We start from the raw sequence: 17,163 nt of genomic DNA on the forward strand, positions 1-17,163 counted from the left end.
GGGACGGCAGCACTTGACTGAAGTCAGAGAAGGTGGTTTCTGGTCAGCAGATTAAATTTCACCAGACACCATTTAACTACTAGCATGGTTGATGCTATCGGACGTGAAAGTTGGAGCAAAATCTGCCCCTTCTCTGGAAGCATTTTGAGTACTTGAGGAAGAAGGAGATGTCGACGGCCATGGATCCTCCTGCCACAAGGACTGTGACAAGTGCTGAATTGTCTCAGACCTGGGAAGGGGGGGAAATAGAATTGAGGATTAGGGGAAAATGTAAGAGTCAAGACTTCCTGAAATATGAGTAAAGAGTCAAGGGAGGTAAGCAAGATGCACGAGCATAATGAGGAAGCTTCCAGAGCACGGAGAGGGCAAACTCAGGACACAGTGGAGGGCAGGCAAGCAGACCAGTTCGGTCAGAATATAAAGCAAGAGGTCTAATAGAAGATAAGGCTGACAGTGTGGGTGGTGCCCAATGTGGAAATCTCTATGGCTAATTCAAGGAGTACAGATGTGCCCCCTCCCAACAGTGGCTGCTGAGAAAGGCAGACCAAGGGCTGAGGAGCTGTGGTCCATATTCCAGGGTGGCCGGTGGGAAGGCCTTAGGAGAAGTGGAGGAGATGCTAGGTAGGCGGTAAAGGAACAAGAGGAGTGAGTGCCAGAGATCTTGCAAAGAAGGAAGCAGATGTTTAGTTTGCTGAAGATGAGCTGACTACTACTCTGTGGGATTCTGGGATGCCAAGAAAAAAGACATGCCCTCAAGAGATGGAGGTGTTGTGGGGAAAGAAGCAGTATGGTATCGCTTCACCAGGGTTTGGGAATGAGAATGCCAGCAAGGTGCTTAAGAGAGTTAGTGATACACGGCAGGGACAAGCACCCTGCCTTGATGTTCAAATCAACTCAAGCATTTACCTGCAAACCACCTACGAATAAGTCATTCCTGAGATTTGGGTTTTGCTGTGTTAGATGCAAAGTCTCCACCTTTAAAGGCAACTCTTAAACACGATAATGTCTAAGGTTTTCTTCACAGGTGTCTAGTACTCCACGCTGTTCGCAGTGTGGGCGTCACAAGCTGTGTTTTAGAAGACTAATGATAAAAAGCCATTTGCTCAACACAATATCCTTTGAGATTTTAAGAAGCAAACTCCATCCCAGGAGAAGTGCTGTTTGCCTTGGGGAAGGGCAAAGCAACACAGAAAACAGAGATGTAGCTCTGCAGCAATGGACCCTATCAGCGGAACCAATCACTGAATGCACAGGACAGGAACGGCTTGTATTCCTGTAGCACAGCACAGATCTATTTTAATATAAAATAAGTACTGTTAGCTTCTTCTTCCTAAATGCTCAAACTAGGATGGGAATTATAAACCTGTCACAGGCACGGGGAAGCCATTAAGCCTGGGCCTGTCTTCTGCTATGTCCCCTCCTCATGGCCAGTGGTTCAGGTTTAATGGTGATCCCAGCCCTGGGACTAGGCTGGTCCTGAACAAGGAGGAAGAGTAGGCATTGACAATCTGCCACCCCAGGCCTGGCCTCTGGAGGTACCATGCAGTGAGCTGGGTCCCTGCAGTCTTCAGTGACCCAAGCTGAAGGGTCACAGCCACAGATCTGACCATCATCTTTCCAGGTCCTTTATCTTGTGAAGAAACAGGCAAGGGAAAAGCACAGAGATGCTAGGGAAACATGTCTGGACGAGAAAGGAAGGCTCCCTAACAAAACCTGGTGGTCTTTGTTCCCCTACCCCATTCACCCATGTTCATCGGCCACCCACTAGCCTAAGCAGCCTGATAAGTGGAATCCATAATATGAGCCCAGGGCCGGGTTTGGGAGAGACAACACATACCCAGCCATAACTATGAGGCAGCTATGATACTGGGTATCAGGGCATGAATAGGGGGCTAAAGTGAGAGATTATAGGCGTGGCGGGGGTTCAGTTTGGAGTGGTTAGATTTGGGAACCTGGCTAGGGCACCGTTGAGATTACCTGGAGTGTGCTCCTATCCCCTCAGGGACTAACTAGGGGAGTGGTCGCGGGCACTAACTAGGGGCGTGGTGAGATTCTGGGAGAAGAGGCTGATCCGGGGGCGGGGCTTCCAGCAAGCAGGGGCGGGGCGGGTTCCAGCAGCTGCGGTTGCCGGGCTACAGAGCAGAGTGGCGGCAGGGCTGCACTGTGCGCGTGGGGAGAGGATTCTGGTGCAGCCTAGCGCCGACACCCCGCTTCACCCCAGTCTCAAACTGCAGTCCGGCGCCTCGGAGCAGGACGAGAGGAAGGTAGGTGCCTCTGCAAGGGGGCCAGATTGCCTTGGGGGATCGGAGCCGAGGGGAGGCGGCTGCCTGAACAGGGAGAGCTCGCAGCGGAGGCGCACGTGCTAGAGGCGGGCTGAGTGACAGCCCTGGACAGCCAGGTCTCTTGCGGGGCGAAAGCGTGAGCGACCGGACTTAGGCTCTAGTCTGTGAAAAAGGCGTTTTTAAGGCACATGTGCATGGGTGTGCAGATCACGCCTTTCCCATACACCCTCTTTCTTGGTCCCTGTCCCTGGGCGAGCATTCGGAGCCCCCAGCTGGAGCCTACGTCCCACTGAGCAACTCCAGAGGAGCTGGCCAAAAGGGAACATTTAGAAAATCCATCTGTAGCCCAGAACCATTCTCATTCCGTGCAAAAAGGATTCTTGAATGCCAGCGTTGCTAGTGCATTGTGAGTAGAGCATGTCATAGAATCGGAGGAGAGGAGCCAGCTCTCACAGGCTTGTCAGCGCCCCCTTGCCACTTCTCGAGTTTAGTTATGTTATTTCATTTTTCTATTGGGGGGGGGGTGCGGAGTTGTCTCTTCGTGTAGTTCAGGCTGGCTCCAACTTACATTGCCCAAGCTGTTCTTGAACTGAGTCCACCCGCCTTAGTCTTCTGAGTACCGGGATTACAGGCAGTATTCTTGGATAGCAAGTTTGGCAGCATCCAAAACCTATGATCAGTTTTAGTAGCAGTAAACTAACCACTAAGCCTCTGTCTAGCATCCTAAAAAAATCTGTGACACTTTTTTTATTTTTAATAATAAGACTCAGCTTGCAAACAAAACTGTAAACACTGTTGGGTGTGTTTCTCTAAGTGAAACCCCTTAATTCAGTTTATTTATGAAGATGTGAGCTGTACTTCAGCGACACATCCTTCGACTTCAGAACAGTTTATATCCACAGCCTGAACTACACAGCTTATGTAAACAGAAGAATTTATTTTTGTGTTATCATTTCATGGTCAGTTTTTTACATGCACTGGGGCAATTATAATACATTAGTTCAGGATTTACTTGGAATATTTTCTGTGGAGAAAGATTGGTATCTAGAGTGTGAAGAACTGAGTACTAATGTAGAAGACAGTTTTGAAGTATTCGGGGGTGTGGGTAACAAAAAAAGAATGTTTCTTTGTATGTATGAAAGGAATACAAAATACAAAAGTGTCTTGTGAAAATGTTTCCTTGGCATTAGTGCACGAAACATTATCAGAACCTCTGTAAGTTCTTTGCTTTTGAATCAATGAAAATGTCTTATGACGTCTACTTTATTACCAGGGCCACATGGCTTTATTGACTTTAGAATTTTCTTTCCCATAGTAGATGTTAACTCTTGTGATGTTCTGCTAACATTTTCTGGGACAACTGTATGAAATATTTCTTTGGTTCGAGCACCTAATGATGAACCCAGACTGGATTTTGAATCTGAAGCCAACAGATAGGAACTCTTATGCATTGGACAGGGCAGTGACCACAGTATATAATAATTCTCTCCCAGGAAAAGACTGGTGTAAGGGACATCGCTAATGTGCAAGTAGTGTGTGTGTGTGTGTCCATGCCCATGTGTGGACATGTGGACGCCAAAGGATAATTGAGTATCTTTATGACTATTTTGCCTTATTTCCTTGAGACAGATCTCTCACGGAACCTATGGATTGCTCTTTTAGGAACCACCAGAGAACTGCAGTCCGCCTGTCTCCTCTCCCAGTACTAGATGGCACCTGTGGCTGCCGAGCTTGCTTATGTGGGTGCCAGGAATCTGAACTCAGGTCTTCATGCTTACAGAGCAAACATTCTTACCTACCGAGCCATCTCCCAGACTCCAGCAAAAATGTTTAAAACATTTTTTTTAACGTTGCTTTTATTTTCTTTGCATGGGTGCTTTGCTTGCATGCATGCCTATGTCACACGTGTATGAGGTGCCTTCAGAGACCAGAAAAGGGTGTTTGATTCCCCGGGACTGGAGTTACTGATGGTTGAGAGTTTCCCTGTTAGTGCTGGGAACCGAACCCTAGTCCTCTACAAGAGGAACTTGTACTCTTAACCACTGAGCCATCTCTCTAGCCCCTAAAAAGAGTTTTTAAAGCCTGAGAGAAAGAGAGGGAGAGAGAGAGAGAGAGAGAGAGAGAGAGAGAGAGAGAGAATTAATGCAGCTGATTAAATGATTCAGAACTTAATTCATATATATTTCAGAATTTAAATGAGCTGTAAGCACAAAGACAATGAGTGACTTGACTGGCAAACGACTTAGCTTGCTCTCTTTAGTACATCAACATAATTTGCTAGTTAGAGCACTTGGGGAATTTACAACATGTTTGAGACTTTTAAAACAAATATGAGCAATTGCACTAACACTCATGAGAAGTCCTTTCTCCTTTTCTGCTTATTTAAAATCTCTGAACCCAGGCTTAGTTTAGTTCAACTCTCTAGACCAGTCCCACCCCAAACTTACCACAGCACAGTCAGAAAGCTCCATGCATCATTAATGACAAAATTCCAAATTGTTTTAAGCCCGATAGATCAGTATTTAAAATCAAGCATTTAAAATTCTAGACAAGAGGGCTACACAGAGAAATCCTGTCTCGAAAAAAACAAAAAACAAACAAACAAACAAACAAACAAACAAAATTCTAGACAAGGCCATCAAGCTCCAACAGGGCTGAATCCAGGTTGGCCAACAATGTCCCCCTAGAATAAGTGTGTATTCCAAATGAGTGATCCAGCAGCTGCCAGAGTGGGCAGAGGCCACAAAACAGTTAAATACATGTGTCCTGTAGCAGGTGACTATTGGATGTCCATAGGCTTTGTGAAGGAAACTCCAGCTGAAGAAAAAGACAAACAAGACAGTATGAAGAGAATTGCCTCTGATTTGCAGGTTGCGCATGGAGTCCATTCATCATACTTTATTTTGTTAAAAGTGTTTACATTGGAAAGTAAGAGGTTTAAACAGAACTGGGTTATCTTCTAGTGCACACGTCACAAAGCATATACATTTTAGGCTATAGGATTAAAACCCAGGCTTTGAAAAGCAAAGAGCCATCCATCAGTAATTATATGAGACTGTGATTATTGAGTTTCTCTTCAAAAAAAAGTTTGGATAGGTCTCATGAGGAAATTGTGAATGGACAGACACAGCCAGTTTGGAATCTACCCAGGCTTCCTTCCAAAATAAAAATTTAAACAGCTGTGTCTTAGGGACGGTTGTGCACAGTCCTGAGAGCAACTGTGTATGAACCCTTATAGTCAATGATGCCATGAGTGTTTTATTTTTATCTTAGGATAAATTTTCGATAAATTTCAGAAGAAGCACTTTGTGCTTGATAAGTGAACATTGTGAGAATTCTGACATTTTAGGATAAACTTTCGATAAATTCAGAAAAAATGACGTCATTTATTAACAGTGTACTTGTTCAGTGAATGTTTTGAGAATTCTGACATTTCCCTAGAGCAAACAGGATTGCACTTACAACTCAAGAAATAAAAAGAATTCACTTAGAAAACCCTCCAGGACGTTAAGTTCTGCAAAAACAGGGCAAATAGAGCTGGAGTCTGACAGTGGCCCTGACGATTCTGAACTCTGGGGAATTTGAGCTGCTGTGTTTGGCAGCAGAAAACCTTAATGCTTGTGTTTTTAGGCACAAACATTTCACCATTTGGAGGAGAATCACTCTGCCTTTCCTTGCTGTGTGCATGTTCCCCCTAACATACCTTTACACACCTCTGCAAGCATCCTAGGCTGCCAGGCTTGCCACTTCCCCTTGGTGTGAATAAAGATCTTCAGAAGACAGTGAAGTTAGGGTAAAATTAAGAATAGCCACAGGCTGAGGTTTATTGTTCTATTTGAAAATAATGTTCCAAATTTCTGTTTCTTCTTCTGCTAGCATGTGGGATCTGCAGGATTTCTAAGCCACTTATCCAATTATCACAATGTGAGCACTTGCATTATCACATTGGCTTTGTTTCCATGGTGATTTTTTTTAAAGCAATAAGCTTGTGGATGATTTGCTTAAGTGTTGACACATTTCTTTAATGTTTTATCTTATTGCATATTAGAAAACTGCAGGGTTGGAAGTTAACTATACGTAATCTTATAGTTCTGCTAGGTGAAAACTTAAATGTTCCATCATGGGTTAATAAATAGTTTTCAAGAGGTAGAAAACTAGGGGCCGGGTGTGGTAACTTGTTCCTATATGTTCTATAATAGAGAAAATGAGGCAGGAGGTTTGCTGTGAGTTTGGCCTGCATAGTGACACTCTATCTCAAACATCAAAAGTAAAATAAAACAAAATAAAAAAGAGAGACGGAAGAATAAAAAAGAAATGATTTATTCTGTAAAAGATTATGCAGATTATTCTAACTATTCCTAGATTCATATGCTTTGATAATCCAGACTAAATATAGATGTTTATTCAATGTTAGAAATGTTTCTTATTGTTTAAGCTAGAATGATAAATATTAGCTTGTCCTTCTTAGAGACAGTTGCTAACCGAGGTTGATCGTTCCTAGCCCAGAAATCCAGAACCTGAAATTTGGCAAAATCTGATATGAGGCCACATGTGGAAATCCCACAGCAGGAAACGTCAGTTAAGGCCAGGCATGATGGCGCACAGCTTGAATTCCAGCAGTTGGGGTGGGGAGGTGGCGGGGTTTGGGGGGAGACAGAGGCAGGTGGATTTCTGCTCGTTAGAGGACAGCCAAGCTACACAGTAATACCATCTCAAGTAAAACCAAACAAGAAAACACACTTAAAGTGTAGATAAATGATCTTCAGGCTGTACGAGTACACATAAAACATAAAATGGACTTAATGGCTAGACCTGATGCCATCCTCTAGACAACTTACCATGTACACACATCGTCCAAAACTTGAAGACTTACCAAAGCTAAAATGTTTTTGACCCAAGCATTTTATTTTATTTTATTTTATTTTATTTTGGAGTCATGTGCGCATGCACATGAGTAGTTGGGTGCCTTTCCCCATCGTCCCCCATCTTATCATTTTAAATATCAAACAGAGCAAGTTTTGTATTGTATTACAACAATATGAACAACATGGCCCTACATCTACCAGCTAGAATTTACATTCTTTATGTTTTATGGGATGTATAAAAAATCGACTATATGTTAAGTTCAAAGGGAAATCTCATTACATTAAGGAGGCACTTGTATCGTAAAGGCTACTTTGTAAATTTTTTTTTTAATCTGTGTATGGGTGTTGTCTTAGTCAGGGTTTCTATTCCTGCATAAAACAAACATCATGACCAAGAAGCAAGTTGGGGAGAAAAGGGTTTATTCAGCTTACACTTTCCACATTGCTGTTCATCACTAAAGAAAGTCAGGACTGGAACTCAAGCAGGTCAGGAAGCAGGAGCTGATGCAGAGGCCACGGAGGTATGTTACTTACTGGCTTGCTTCCCCTGGCTTGCTCAGCTTGCTTTCTTATAGAATCCAGGACTACAAGCCCAGGGATGGCACCACCCACAATGGGTCCTCCCACCCTTGATCATTAATTGAGAAAATGCCTTACAGCTGGATCTCATGGAGGCATTTCCTCAAGGGAGGCTCCTTTCTCTGTGATAACTCCAGCTTGTGTCAAGTTGACACACAAAACCAACCAGTACAGGTGTTTTGCCTGCATATTAGTTTGTGTACCATGTTCATGCAGTCCTTGTCGAAAACAGAAGAGGGATTTCTAGGAACCGGAGGTGCAGAAGGTTGTGATCCCCTATGTGGGTCCTGGGAATTGAACCCGGGACCTCTGAAACAGGGTTTCTGAACCTAGACCTCATTATTTTGACAAGACTGTTTGGCTGATGGGATCCATGCTTTTCTTGTCTGTACCTTCCCAGGGTTATAGCACTGGATACCATGCCAGGGGTTGTTTGTTTGTTTGTTTGTTTGTGCCAAACTCAGCTCTTCATGGAGTCAGCCATTTTCCCAGCCCCAGTTCCCTAAGTATTTTAGACAAGAGACAGACACCTTATTGGAGCCCTGCACGCAGGTGTGTGGGCCAGACCTGGAACTTATTCTGATACAATCTTAATCTTATTTCGGCATATATGTTTGCTTCTGTTGTTTTATCCTTTACAACTCTAAGATAAAATATTATCTCTGATTAATTTATTCTTCATCTAGCATATATCAGTTACACACTTTGTGTGAGCTATAATTCTTGAGTGAAATTGATGTCCTGGCCCTTAAGTCTCCAAACCCTGACTGGTAGCAAGCACACATAGGTGTAGGTGACTGGATGTAAGAAGGGAGCCCAGTGAACAGAGGAGATGAGAAAAAAAAGAAAAAAAAAAAAAGATGTGTTCTTACATGTGAGGGATGAGCTATGCTTGGCTCTGGTTCATCTTACTGCAAGATGGACTCAAGGCTGACAGGTTGGTTAATGTTTCAAAGAAGTCCTTCATAATACTGAAAACGTTTTTTAAAAATCAAAGTACTGGGGCTAGAGAGATGCCTCTGCAGCTAAGAGTATTTGGTGCTCTTGCAGAGAGGATCTGAGTTCACTTACCAGCACCCCCCACATGGCAGCCCCTTGTAACTGCTTGTAACTTTAGCACAGGAGATCTGACACCCTCTTCTAATCTCCCAAGGCACGTGGCACACACAAGGTGCACAAACGTGAGTGCAGGCAAACACTCATACACATAAAGAAGGAATATTTTTTTAAAATACAAGCATTGCCTTAGTTAAAGAAAGTGCTAGAAACTAAGAGAGAGAAACAAGCAACTATGGATAATGGGGGGAAGGGGGCGGGGAGGTTAAGGTCAGGGTACACCATGCTAAAGTACCCAGGCTACGTTCACCATTCCAGACCTTTTGACAGTCAACAGGGGCAGGCATTGATTTAGGGACTGCTCTAGTGGTCTGGCCAGCCTGGCTGACATGTAGTCTCCCGGGCATTGCTTTGCTGAGCTGCCGAGTCTAAGGCCACCTTTGCCTATGTACACGTGGCACAGGTTTCTTCGTGTTTTGTGTTTTGTTTTTTGTTTTTTTAATTTCCAACGAGTGCCAGTGGTGTGCATGTACAGCACCTGTTGTATTTCTGTCCCTGCCAAGCTGGGCCAGCAGGAGCACATCTGCATTAGTGCCCATCCACACAAATGAACAGGCCGAGCGGCTTTCTGTGGAAGAGGCTCTTCAGGGCAGCTGGCAGGATGTGTCCCAGCCCTGCACTTTGGGTTTCTGTACCTTCTCGCTCTGGCCCAGTTCTGATACCAGCAGCCTGCTCGGTGTGGCTGCAGGCAGGTGTCAGGGCAGGAATGCCCGTTCTGAAGTGCCAGCCAGGGGTAGATTAGCCGTACCTGTCCTGTACAAGTGCATGCTGGGTGGATAGAAGGCATTTCCAGCATGGAGATTTTTGTAAACTTCAAAATCTCCAGACCTACAGGCCATCAATATAGAAGCACAGTCATTTCTGGGGCTTGATAAATTAATGCCAGATACATAGAATCTTGAAACAAATGCATATTTTCTGTCTTTGAGCCCAACCCTGAATGCTAGAGTTTTAAAAAAACAATTTCACAAATAGCCCTGGTTCTGTTTTATTTAAAAATTTTATTGACACTAGTTATTTCATTTCTCTCATTTTTTTTTTAAAAAAATAAATGCCAAAGAATTTCATAAGGAATCTCATTTTATTCCAGGAAATTCATGGTCACACTCATAACACTCCACAGTAAAACTGTTGGTTTCTAATGCGCTCCTTGGCCAGGATATCAAAGTCATGTAGAAGAAAAGGGTGCCTGCCGAGCTGCGAGCTGCTTCATGTACCTCACTGGTCCTCACCCAAAGCACCTCATAACTCTTCGCTCACGCTGGGTTGAACGAGTAGAAAAATAATAAACTTGCTGTTTACCAATACATTTGTCGGCAGCTTTGTTGACATGATTTTCCTTTCTCTAACAAAGTTGGTCGTTGGACGCAGCCACACAAGACTCAAGTCTGCAGTGACACAGCAGAATGTCTAAGACGCTGTGTGGGGTCACCTGACAGGAACTTGATTTGACATTCATTAGTTCTACTAGTTCCGACCTTTGGCTTTCCCTCCCATTGTAGGGACATAGGCATCTACATTAAAAATAAGGAGAGAGTTGCATGCATTTTATAGACACAGGACTTAACCTTGTGAGAGCATGGTTCAAACAGTGGACCAGTTCTTGCTCTCCGCAGGCAGCACTAGGACCCTGCTTCCGCAGGGTCACTGGGATGTCCCACAGTGGTCTGGCAGGTGATTACTCTCCAAGGACTAGTGTCCCATGCAAAGTTATTTGATGCTCAATAAAAATGTCATAACATGCCAGGCTGTGGTGGTACACGCCTTTAATGTCAGCACTAACGGGGCTGACGTAGGTGGATCTCTGTGAGTTTGAGGCCAGCCTACAAAGCAAGTTTCAGGACAGCCAGGGCTGTTACACAGAGAAACCCTGTCTTAGAAAGACAAACAAAGGTCCTAACACAAGGAAGGGGAACAGTAAGACATGAATACTGAGAAGAGGAAACAGGAAATAATGGGAGGGATGTCTGGATGTTTAAAAGTAAACATGGTAGCAAACAACCCTATCAATTCATCTCTCTAAATACATAGATCAGTACAGCTCTCGGTCCTAACCCGTGAAGTCTCTTTGTTCAGTAGATGGCAGTTAACACAGAAATTGTTAATTCTCTGACCAGAGTACAGAGAATAACTATCTATGGAGTTTTCAGCCACACGGATACATCTATATCATAAACCTTCCCACAAGGCTGAGAGCTCATCAAGGAAAGCAATATGAAGTGGTTGGTTCTGAGAGCCAGAGGTCACTGAAGACTGAGGGGATAGAGTCTTCTAGACACAACAGCACTGAGATGCTCAGCCTAGCACGGGGAGGGCCTCATAGGCCTGGACCCCTAACCAAGAAGCTATTGACAGTTAATGACTTCGGGGGTGGGGGGTGGGGAGAGTTGGGTTTTTTTTTAAGGGTAGGTCTAAGATCCAGTGGATGGCCTCACCCATTAGTACACCGGCAACACAAATTAGATTCAGTAGATTATTTTTATTATTATAAAAAGACACAAAGTTGGGAGAGGTGGAAAGTGGTGAATCTAGAAGGAGTTAGGAGAAGGAGTGGGATGGAAATATAATCAAAATGCGCTGCAATATCAACACTGTAACATGATGGACAGCACTTGCTAATGCTTTATAGCATTATAGCAGTTCCTATGTTCCAGAAACACTCTGTATCACTGACCTCTCCCGTTGTGCTGGAGGACAGGACTTCCTGGTTGATCTTTTCACAGGGGTCATCTAAGACTGCTAGAAAACACAGATATTTGCATTATAATTCATAACAGTAACAAAATTACAGTTATGAAGTAACAAGAAAAATAGTTTTGTGGTTACAGGCTACAACAAGAGAAAATGTATTAAAGGGTCGCAGCAGTAGGAAGGTTGAGAACCACTGCTCTAGAAGGTCTCTGGAATAAGCACATTAGCATGCTAGAAACTTACTGGCTCTTAGAGGTGTTATTTTGTTGCTGTTATTACTCTTTGGCCTGGTCAAACAGTTACAAACAGAAAGTTGCAAGCCATTGTGTGCCGCCAATTGTCTTCTGATTGAAGTAGATTGCTCACTGGAAAGGCTTGGGTAGAAAATGAAGGCTAGCATAAGATGGGAATTCAGGGCCAGTAGTTCTGCATGTATCATATGGGTAAGTAGAGTTTACTAAACTTTGTTACATTTATTTTATTTGTGTGTGTGTGTGTGTGTGTGTGTTGCACAGAAGGCAGTCGGAGGACAATTATAAAAGTTGGCTCTTGGGGCCTGGAAACTCAGGTCTTTAGGCTTTGTAGCAAGTACTTTTATACACTCAAGCAACTCTCTGGGTCTGTGGAATCTTTTTTAAAAGTGGTTCTTTTAGGTTGAGGAGATGGCTCAGCAGTTTTAAGAACACTGGCTGATCTTCCAAAGGACCCAGGTTCAATTCCCAGCACTCACATGGTAGCTCACAACTGTCTGTAACTCCAGTCCTAGGGGATCCAACACCCTCTTCTGACTTCCGTGGGTACAATGCATGTATGCTGTGCAGAGACATCCATGCAGGCCAAACATCCAAACACATAAATAAAATAAAGTGGTTCTTTTAAAAGACAAGTAACATTCAGTGCCTCGTGTGGACAAAGAGTGGCACTCACACTGATATATAGGAAGTAAAGAGTGGTCTTTAAGACTTTGCGTGTTAACCGTGTCTTCCCTCTTGTCTTTGACTTGCATTCTTCAGAGATAAACACGTCTGGTGAGAGCCATGGCATTCAAGGTCTTACCCGAACACAGGATGCTGTTCTTCACTGCCATTCTCCTCCTAGGCCACTTGGTAAGTTCCTGCTTCTCTTTCACTGAATATGGAGAAAGAACTCCTGTCATAGCCCCAGGTTATGGGGCTGTAATCTCAGCTCTTGAGGCTGAGGCAAGAAGACTGACTGCAAATTCATGGATTCATTCAGAGAGCAGCCTTTCTTCTTAGATAAAAATTAAGTCAATGCCACACCGAGGTGGTTTTTACTCTCAGGTGTATGTGAGCAACCCTGTAGATGCCATTTCTTTCTTATAAGCAGCATGAGCAGTGGAGCTGAAGATGACATTTAGGGACCGGTTTTTCTTTTGCAGTCATGGAAAGTGAATTGCGAAACTGGAGATTGCAGACAGCAAGAATTCAAGGATGGAGCTGGAAACTGTGTCCTCTGCACACAGTGTGGACCCGGCATGGAGTTGTCCAAGGTAACATATCAAGTACATGCTTGTGCCTCTGTTCCACGGTTCCAAATTGCATTCTTTTAGTTGACTGTTAGCAATACTTTGAGTAACATGACAGAATTCTTGGCTCATTATGCCACTTTGGAGAGAGATGATAGAATTCCCCTCTAATCCCTGTTTTCCCTGTTTTTTTTTTGTTTTGTTTTGTTTTGTTTGTTTGTTTGTTTTGAGATAAGTAAATTCTAACAACCAGAATTTTACAAACACTGGGGATGTATATAACTTAGTATTTCAATGATAGAATGTTTTGGGGGTGTTAACTATAAAGAACCAATATTCTGCTATAAACACAAATAACTAAGGGTGGAACAAAAATACTACCATTTTCTGAGCCTTCTTTTTTTTAAAGTTTTATTTATTTTTATGTATATGAATACACTGTAGCTGTCTTCAGACACACATAAGAAGAATGCATCTGATCCCATTACAAAGGTTGTGAGCCACTATGTGGTTGCTGGGAATTGAACTCAGGATCTCTGGAAGAGCAGTCGGAGCTCTTAACTGCTGAGCCATCTCTCTAGCCCGAGCCTTCTTTTTCTTAAAAATTAAAATTTTTAAGAAAATTCCATTGCTAATGGAATGCCAGGCCAGGTATGAAGGAAGCCAGTGTTACAATCTTATGACTTCAGCAATCGGGTTTTAAATCTTGCTCATTAAGAAATCTTCCTCACAGCTGCTTGTATCCCAGAGTTTCTCCTCTAGGCCTTTTCTAAACACCCAGCATTTGCTTTATTTTCTGACCCTTTGAAGATGTTACTAGTTGAGGGGAACTGGTGTAAGGTTTTGTTCTCAGTGATGCATCAGAGCCTTCTTTTAGAAAAGAGACAATAGGTTTTTGTTTTTATGGAGAGTAACTTTTAAATAGAGAGCCTGCTCCCCTGCAGACTCCTCTTATTTAAATCTGAGTCTTATCATCTCTCATGAGTTTTTGATCAATGATCTACAAACAGCCGGAAACAAAGAGTTATGCATTCCACAAGTCCCTTAGGGAGGGCTTTTCTTGCTGGTTGCTGTGCTAAGTGGTGCCTTTAGAGTCCCGACTTTACATCTGGATTGAAATGGCTTCCAGCTCTCTGATAGCTGGTTAATTATATCAGAAAGGTTTCAGTCTCTCTTGACTGTGGTTATTTCAGATATAGGGTCTGCCATATTGGGTAGACAGTAGGTCCGCTTCCACCCCTTGGGAAAGATGAATGGAACTTCATGGATCTGAGATGAGAAAACCCTATCTAAAAGTTTGTTTTCCTATCTTCGTCTTTTGACTGTAGAAAATATAAAATAAATATCTAGAGAATCAGACCAGAAGATGAAGGTTCAAACAGCTGTAAACTTTTTGAATGGAAGGGGGAAAAAAATCATTCCACAGTCTCTGGTTGCACAGACCAGGGGCTTCTCTGCAGCTGAACAAACTCAAGGATCAGCTGCTCTGAGATCTCTAAGAGAAGTGAACCCTTGGGAGTCAGGCAGATTCAACAATCACAACACGAGCCTCGAAACCTCCCTCTAGGGCAGGAAGCTGGAACTGTCCTTGACAAATTGCCAAAGCCTTGGTGTGGAGAAGTCGGAGAATGCAGAGTTCTGCAGCCCTGTGTAGTGTGGCCTCTCCATTTTATACCTCCAGGGTACCAAGGGGATTCTCATGATGCATAGCAAAGAGAATTCCTTTCTTCCAATGAGGTGGGCTTTAGAAAGGGGCCAGAGCAGTGTACTCTTGAGAAGACCCACCCTTGGGAGAAACTGAAGGATGACTAGAGCCAATATTATTGGAGTCTAAGTGACATGGGAGAGGGAAAGACCAGAGCCACCTTACTCTAGCTACCCTGCCTCCGAAGCGATGGGGAGAGGAAGTGAGGGAGAGGTAAGGGTGAAGGGGCAGAAGGAGGTGTGTGTGTGTGTGTGTGTGTGTGTGTGTGTGTGTGTGTGTGTGTACTTTGAAGGTCATAGCCCAGGGGTACAGACTTACAAAAAGACAGACTTAGTAAGAGGGTTAGGGACAACTTCTCAGATCCTGCAGCTTTCCCACACTAAAGGCCTATATAGAATAACCTCTTTTACCCAATTCATCAGGTATGATGTGTAACAACAACAACACAAAGCACAAGGAAAAGCATACCAAAGAGCAAAAGCTCAATCTGAGAGACTGAGCAAACATAGGAGACAAACGTGCCAGAAGAATTGGTATTATCACAAAGAGAATTTAAAAATAGCTGTAGCTGATGTGCTGTAGATCGTGAAGTGGGCATGGTTTGGGATAGGCGGGTAGTGTAAGCAGAGGTGGAAAACTTTAGAAAGAACTTAAATAAATAAACAAAAGAATGCTTCTACTGGGCCACTGGAGGACTAGGTACCATGAAGGATCTTGGACCTTGAAGACTTATCAGCAGACACCTCTGAAACCAGAAACCAGAAACCAAAGCAAAGATTAAAAGGGGAAAGTCATAAGTCAAGGGAGAAGAAGAAACTCCTTATCTATAAGATCAGAGACGGGAGTGGATCTGACTCCTCAGCGGTGGAGTGTATGAACAAGAAGAAAGCAGAGCGAATGATGGAAGGGGTTAAGAGAAAAAACCCTGCCAGCCCAGAATCTTGTGTGGTGAGAAGCTGTCCTTCTAAATTGAAGGAGAATGCAGGAATGGTGACCCTGGGGTGTAATCCCGGCCCTTGAAAGGCCTGGCCTGTGGGATCCTGAACGTAAAGCCAACGTGCACTGCACTACACAGTGAGTTCCGAGTATCAAAAAAAAAGGAAGGAAGGAAGGAAGGAAGGAAGGAAGGAAGGAAGGAAGGAAGGAAGGAAGGAAGGAAGGAAGGAAGGGAGGGAGGAAGGGAGGAAGGAAGGAAGAAAAAAAAAAGATAAAGGAAGAAGGACCCTGGGAAAACGGAGGCTGACTGAGTTGTGAGCAGCAGCAAATCCTCCAGGAGAGCAGAGACTTCTGTATCCCTGTATTAGAAGCAGGCAGAGCACCAAGCAGACTCTTAGCAAGGTCATGGCTGACAGCAACACCTCCATGAATCAAGCTGTGTGCCACTGACATTCTCCTGGGACCAGCAGAATATTCATTTGCCTCAAGCTTTCGTGAGAGATTCAGCAACCTGGACCATGTGTCGGGTTGTTCAATGCTTCCTAAAACATATAAAACATGTACATATTTGAAATGTACATGTGGTCTGTCCATCCACAGACAGAACAATACAACAGAAACTAGGGACAGGAAGATAGTTGGAAAAGTTCTCAAGTGCTTGGAGATGAAAAAGCACCATGACAAATAACCCACAAGCCAGAGACAGAAGAAATGTACTTTTCCTGAGAAAATGACAACAGGCTTATAAAAGCATGTGATAGGAAACGCAGCAGTACTTAGAATAAGTGTACAAGTAATGTGTTTATAAGAAAAGAAAGCTCTAAAGCCACTGTCTAGGCTTCTGTATTAGGAAACTAAAGAACAAGTCAACTCCAAACTGAGAAGAAAATAGATAAGAACAAGGAAGGTGGGGGATAGGAAACCAAAAGAAAAATTAACAAAAGCAAAAATTGATTCTTCAGAAAGATTAAAAAGAACAAATAAAGAAAAACCAAAGATACCCCTCTAGCCAGCCTAAGTGAAGAACTAGGAAACAAGACATATACCATAAATATCACAAATAAAGGAAGCATCACTGCAGATTATGGACATGCAAATTTGACATCTATAATCTCTCACATAAAATATACCAGGTCTGTGTAAGACACAATCTACTAAAATATACAAGAGAAAGCAGTCTCCGAGGGCCTTTATCTACTGAGGAGATCCACTCAATAACCATTAGTAAACTGCCCTTGCCATGCAGAAAGTACCAAGCCAGGGGTTCAGTAGTAATCAAGAAATTAGACCAGTGTTCCCCAAGCTGTCCTGTAATGCAGACGTGGAAAGTACAAACTCAGTAAGTGTCAGGTTAGCAGCACTTAATATCAAAATCAAACAAAAACATTACCAAAACCAGGAAAGCCACAGAGCAGTAAATCTCATGAACAGGGACCTGAAGACCTTCGACAGATAGTTAACAATTCATGCCTCCTCCAAAAGGCCACGCCTTCTAATCCTTTC

General features: G+C 43.4%; 1 protein-coding gene across 2 annotated transcripts in view; it reads left to right on the forward strand.

Moving 5' to 3' along the window:
* Positions 1–17,163, forward strand: part of Tnfrsf19 (TNF receptor superfamily member 19) — an 85,831-nt gene that overhangs the window by 7,063 nt on the left and 61,605 nt on the right. The window contains exons 1-3 of one of the 2 annotated variants that reach the window (XM_034498894.2): positions 2,128–2,264; positions 12,547–12,639; positions 12,933–13,043. In XM_034498894.2, coding sequence (XP_034354785.1) covers positions 12,571–12,639; positions 12,933–13,043 — 180 coding nt within the window. In that variant the 5' untranslated portion in view covers positions 2,128–2,264; positions 12,547–12,570. Of the gene's footprint in view, positions 1–2,127; positions 2,265–12,546; positions 12,640–12,932; positions 13,044–17,163 lie in introns of those variants that run through there. The other variant, XM_034498893.2, reaches the window with a different exon arrangement.

This window comes from Arvicanthis niloticus, chromosome 3 (assembly GCF_011762505.2).
Source record: "Arvicanthis niloticus isolate mArvNil1 chromosome 3, mArvNil1.pat.X, whole genome shotgun sequence".
NCBI classification, from domain to species: domain Eukaryota; kingdom Metazoa; phylum Chordata; class Mammalia; order Rodentia; family Muridae; genus Arvicanthis; species Arvicanthis niloticus.